General features: G+C 47.0%; 1 protein-coding gene across 1 annotated transcript; it reads left to right on the top strand.

Moving 5' to 3' along the window:
• Nucleotides 1–794: 794 nt before the first annotated feature.
• Nucleotides 795–1,772, top strand: LOC128847097 (olfactory receptor 6B1-like). The gene has a single exon (XM_054046436.1). It carries the CDS (start codon nt 795–797, stop codon nt 1,770–1,772), a length of 978 nt encoding a protein of 325 aa, XP_053902411.1.
• Nucleotides 1,773–6,000: the final 4,228 nt, after the last annotated feature.

Genomic DNA, 6,000 nt, shown 5'->3' with positions numbered 1-6,000 from the left:
CAATTGGAGGCTCACCTGGGCTTTGCAGAAAGGATGCAGGTGGGTTCAGAGGCAGAAGATCCATCCTCGTCACCAAAATGTTGTATCAACCAGGCAAGGTCCTAACAGACTTACCATCTGCTGCTGCACACTCTAACTCTCACTCAGCCTCCTCAACTCCTCCCTGCTCCTTCCTGTTTCCTGTCCTTTCAGACTCCCAACAGCCAGTGCTCCCAGTTCTAATAATTACAAGCAACATCTAAACACCACAAGTGTCTCTCTCCCTCTCTCTCTGGAGAGATCCAGGAGAATGTCAAAAAATGGAAAAAGAATAAAAGCAGGAAAGGGCTGGACCTTGTCTCATGGAGACTAACGTAACCTGCTTTGATACTGTGTTGATCACAGTCCCCTCCTCTTGGCTGAGTCCAATAGAGCCTGTTATCCATTAGATGAACCGATAATATGTTTGCAGTGCAACAAGTCACAGTCTACCGTGGTGAGCCATGGGGACCACTTGTTGAAGTTACAAAAGACTAATACAAAATGGCTTTGCCAGTTTTGACATAAATATACCCAGCGGTGTGTGTGGCTTTCTACCTGCACCGATCTCTTAACTGAGCGGAGGGCAGGTGATAATGGAATCTCAAAGATCTAAATAAAAAATTTGCCTCCAGAGTCTTGGTTCTTCACTGTCCCCACAGGATGAGGGGCCTTATGGAATATTTATGGAACTAAATTGATGCTAAAGCATGATGAAAATGTATCCTCTTCAGATTTCATTGTAAATGTTGGTTTCTTTCCCCTAGTTGGACCTCATGGCGAACCCAGAGTGGGGGAATGAAACAGTTCTCACGGAATTCATCCTGGTAGGATTTTGGAATCTCCCTGAGCTACAAACTCTTCTCTTCCTGCTGTTTCTCGTCATCTACATCGTGACCGTGGCTGGGAACATCCTTATCTTTGCGCTTGTTGTGGCTAAACAGAACCTTCACACCCCCATGTACTTCTTCCTGGGGAATTTGTCCTGCTTGGAGACCTGCTACACCTCCACCATCCTACCCAAGGTGCTGGCCAGTCTCCTGACTGGGGACAGGACTATTTTGTTTAGTCTCTGCCTCACACAATTTTATTTCGTTTGTTCTCTGGTGGTTACAGAATGCCTTCTCCTGTCAGTGATGTCCTACGATCGGTATTTAGCGATATGCAATCCAATGCACTATGCAGCCCATATGAGTGTCAGGGCCTGCCTCCAGCTTGCAGGTGGCTCTTGGATAGGTGGCTTCCTATGCAGTGGCATATTAACATTGTCTATATCTCAGTTAACATTCTGTGGCCCCAACATTATTGATCATTTCTTTTGCGATTTTATCCCCCTTGTAAATCTCTCCTGCAATGACCCACACTTGATGGAAACGCTGGCTTTCACACTCAGCTTTCTTTTCTCACTGGTTCCATTCCTACTTATCATGATGTCCTACATCTGCATCATTGCCACCATCCTGAGAATCCCATCCACCACCGGAAGGCAAAAGGCCTTTTCCACCTGCTCCTCCCACCTCATTGTGGTGAGCATTTATTATGCAACTCTGCTGATTGTCTATATGTTCCCAACCACAGATATCCTGAGCAACTTCAAGAAAGTTCTCTCTGTCATCTACACTGTCCTAACTCCCCTGGTCAATCCCCTCATCTACAGCCTGAGAAACAAAGAGGTCCAGGAGGCCCTGAGGAAAGCTTGCAGGAAATTCATGCTTGGACCATGCGAACCGGTCAATTTCCTTGGGTTAAAATAGATATAACATGGGTTGGGGTAGGGCCTAAAGCGAAGCGTGCTGTAGTCCCAGTCCTGTTTCCCTGAGCTTCACTGGGCTTCATGTCCTGCTTTTACACAGTGTCACTCAACCTTTCCAGGCTACTGTACCCCTTTCAGGAGTCTGATTTCTCTTGCGTATCCCCAAGTTTCACCTCACTTAAAAACTGCTTGCTTACAAAATCAGACATAAAAATATTTGTAGAAATACAAAACAGTCACAGCACAGTACAACTGAAAATCTGCTGGTTGTCTCATTTTTACCATATAATTGTGAAATAAATCAATTGGTATATAAAGATTGTACTTACATTTCAGTGTATAGTCAGAATATACAAGTCATTGTCTGCATGAAATTTTAGTTTGTATGAACTTTGCTTGTGCTTTTTCTGTAGCCTGTTGTAAAACGAGGCAAATCCCTAGATGAGCTGATGTACCCCCTGGAAGACCTCTGTGTACCCCCAGGCTACACTTGCCCCTTGTTGAGAACCACTGCTCTGACAGCCCTGGGCGAGACCTCTCAAAACCTGGTACCCCAGTCTTTTTAGGGCCTATATCAGATTACACAGGTGGGTTTCACTGGGCTGGTGGGAGACTTGAACTTGTGGCTGTTCAGAGTTCAGACAAAGACCCGCGATTGTGCTCAGTGAGAGGGTGCAGGTGAAATGGACTCAGCTGGAACACTGGGCATCCATTTATTGTAGGGTGAGAGACTTCTAGATACACACACACAAACACGCATATATACACGCACACATACGCACATGCACGCATATGCAAACGGACACATACACACACACACGCGCACACATGCACACACACATACGCACACACACATACCTGCACATATACATACACACATGCATAGGTACATTCACGCATACGCACAGGCACACTTACCCAGATACACGTACGCATGTGCACACACACACATGCACACATACACACATGCATACGCGTGGACAAGATACACACACCAACACGCACACATACGCAAACATAAGCACACACTCACACGCATGCACACATATATGTATGCACACATATACACACGATGCACACATATTTACATGCATGCACTCACGCACACATACGCACACATATGCACATGCATGCATACACACGCCACACACATATGCATGCACACATGGATAAATTGGATTTAGACCTTATTGGTGAATTTAGATTTAGGATTTATATTGTGCTTGCAGAGCCATTGGCCATTATCTTTGAAAACTCATGGCAATCGGGGGAGGTCCCAGACTATTGGAAAAAGGCTAACGTAGTGCCCATCTTTAAAAAAGTGTAACCCCTTTGAGGTTTAGAGAGCATGGCTCCTTTAAATCTTTTTCTTTGGGGGAGCGGGAGCAGTGAGAGAAAGGAGGGAAACTCAGGGGTGTGGCTCTGGAGCTCCCCTGGAGAGAGAGGCAGCAGCCCACAGGCCCTCACAAAGTGAAGCAGCAGAGAACCTGCCTGAAGCCTGGGAAGGACAGGGCTGATCGGGGACACCCCAGCACAGGAGCCAGGAGGAGCACTGTGCCAGGGAGGAATCGCCCGAGAAGGACAGGCCGGAGCTGGACCCAGTATCACTGCTGCCCAGAGCTGCATGGGGCTGTGAGTACTGGGGCTTGTGACTCTGTATTGGGAACAAGGAGGGAGGTTGCTAGCTAGTTAAGTGGGGAGGTGGTGGCTCTGTGTGGCTTTGCAGAAAGCAGCAGAAGAGGGCCCCGGAAGGGTTTGTTGGGGGAAAGTTCACTGGCGCTGAAGACGACCAGGAGCACCCAAGACTCACCACTTGCCTGGAACTTTGCTCAGGACTCCTGAACTCTGTGTGCAGACACATTGCTCAGTGTCTGCCCTTCCAGACTGTGCTACCACAGGGCTCGTGGAGCCTTGGTTTGGATGCAACCCTGTTCTGCTGCTCCCCCTATATTTCCCCTCATTGTTTTTCTCCTCTCATCCCTCTGTAAATAAATATTTCCCTTTTTTATATCCATTGTACTTTTCCTGTGGGGGTGTGTGTTCACTCTGGGGGGGTTGGAACTGGTGCCACTGGGGTGGAAGGGATTTTCCCTGCTGCATTCTTGTGCACGCTGTCTCTTGGCCAGAGATGCCTGCAGAGCAGACTCCATCTTGGTCATGAGGGCGCTAAAGTTACGAAAGGGAAGAAAGAGAACCCGGGGAACTACAGAACGGTCAGCCTCACCTCAGTGCTGGGCAAAATCATGGAGCAGGTCCTCAAGTAATCCATTTTGAAGCACTTGGAGGAGGAGAAGGTGATCAGGAACAGTCAACATGGATTCACCAAGGGCAAGTCATGCCTGACCAACTTGATTGCCTTCCATAACGAGATAACTGGCTCTGTGGATATGGGGAAAGTGGAGGATGTGATATATCTTGTGTCATAACTATAAAGGGAAGGGTAATAGCTGTCCTGTGTACAGTACTATAAAATCCCTCCTGGCCAGAGACTCCAAAATCCTTTTCCCTGTAAAGGGTTAAGAAGCTCAGGTACCTGGCTGGCATCTGACCTAAAGGACCAATAAGGGGACAAGATACTTTCAAATCTTGGCGGGGGGGAAGGCTTTTGTTTGTGTTCTTTGTTTGGGAGTGCGTTCGCTCTTGGGACTGAGAGGGACCAGACATCAATCCAGGTTCTCCACATCTTTTTAAACAAGTCTCTCCTATTTCAAACTTGTAAGTAAATAGCCAGGCAAGGCATGTTAGTTTTCCTTTGTTTTCTCAACTTGTAAATGTACCTTTTACTAGAGTGTTTATCTTTGTTTGCTGTACTTTGAACCTAAGACTAGAGGGGAGTCCTCTGAGCTCTTTAAGTTTGATTACCCTGTAAGGTTAATTTCCATCCTGATTTTACAGAGATGTTTTTTACCTTTCTTTAATTTAAAGCCTTCTTTTTAAGAATCTGATTGATTTTTCCTTGTTTTAGATCCAAGGGGGTTGGATCTGTGTTCACCAGGAGTTGGTGGGAGGAAGGAGGGGGGATGGTTAATTTCTCCTTGTTTTAAAATCCAAGGGGTTTGGATCTGTATTCACCAGGGAATTGGTGAAAGGTTTCTCAAGGCTTCCCAGGGAGGGAATCCATTGGGAAATGGTGGCAGCGGACCAGACCTAAGCTGGTAGTTAAGCTTAGAAGTTTCATGCAGGTCCCTACATTTGTACCCTAAAGTTCAAAGTGGGGATACAGCCTTGACACCTTGACTTTAGCAAAGCTTTTGATACGGTCTCACAGTATTCTTGCCAGCAAATTAAAAAACTATGGTCTGGATGAATTAACTATAAGGTGGATAGAAAGCTGGCTAGACATTCGGGCACAATGGGTAATGATCAACAGCTCCATGTCTAGTTAGCAGCTGGTATCAAGCAGAGTGCCCCAGGGGTCGGTTTTGTTCAACATCTTTATTAATGATCTGGATGATGGGAGGGATTGTACCCTCAGCAAGTTCGCAGATGACAATAAGCTGGGAGAGATAGATATGCTGTAGGGTAGGGATATGGTCCAGATGAGCTAGACAAATTGGAGGATTGGGCCAAAAGAAATCTGATGAGGTTCAACAAGGACAAGTGCAGAGTCCTGCCCTTAGGATGGAAGAATCCCATGCACTGCTACAGGCTGGGGACCGACTAGCTAAGCAGTAGTTCTGTAGAAAAGGACCTGGGGATTACAGTGTATGAGAAGCTGGAAATGAGTCAGCAGTGTGCCCTTGTGAGGCTACATCTGGAGTATTGTGTCCAGTTTTGGGTCCCCTACTACAGAAAGGATGTGGACAAATTGGAGAGTCCAGCGGAGGGAAACGAAAATGATCAGGGGGCTGGGGCACATGACTTACACAGAGGCTGAGGGAACTGGGCTTGTTTAGTCTGCAGAAGAGAAGAGTGAGGGGGATTTGATAGCAGCCTTCAACTACCTGAAGGGGGGTCCCAAAGAGGATGGAGCTTGGCTGTTCTCAGTGGTGGCAGATGACAGAACAAGGAGCAATGGTCTCAAGTTGCAGTGGGGGAGGTCTAGGTTGGATATTAGGAAAGACTATTTCACTAGGAGGATGGTGAAGCACTGGAATGGGTTACCTAGGGATGTGGTGGAATCTCCATCCTTAGAGGTTTTTAAGGCCCGGCTTGACAAAGCCCTGGGTGGGATGATTTAATTGGTGTTGGTCCTGCTGTGAGCAGGAGGTTGGACTAGATGACCTCCT

Source organism: Malaclemys terrapin, chromosome 12 (genome assembly GCF_027887155.1).
Source record: "Malaclemys terrapin pileata isolate rMalTer1 chromosome 12, rMalTer1.hap1, whole genome shotgun sequence".
Classification (NCBI taxonomy): domain Eukaryota; kingdom Metazoa; phylum Chordata; order Testudines; family Emydidae; genus Malaclemys; species Malaclemys terrapin.
The sequence above is the reverse complement of the archived record's forward strand: the minus strand, read 5'-3'. Positions and strand labels throughout refer to the sequence as shown.

Coding starts and splice junctions, on each gene's coding strand:
- LOC128847097 (XM_054046436.1), top strand. CDS start 795: ATGGCGAACCCAGAGTGGGGGAATGAAACAGTTCTCACGGAATTCATC.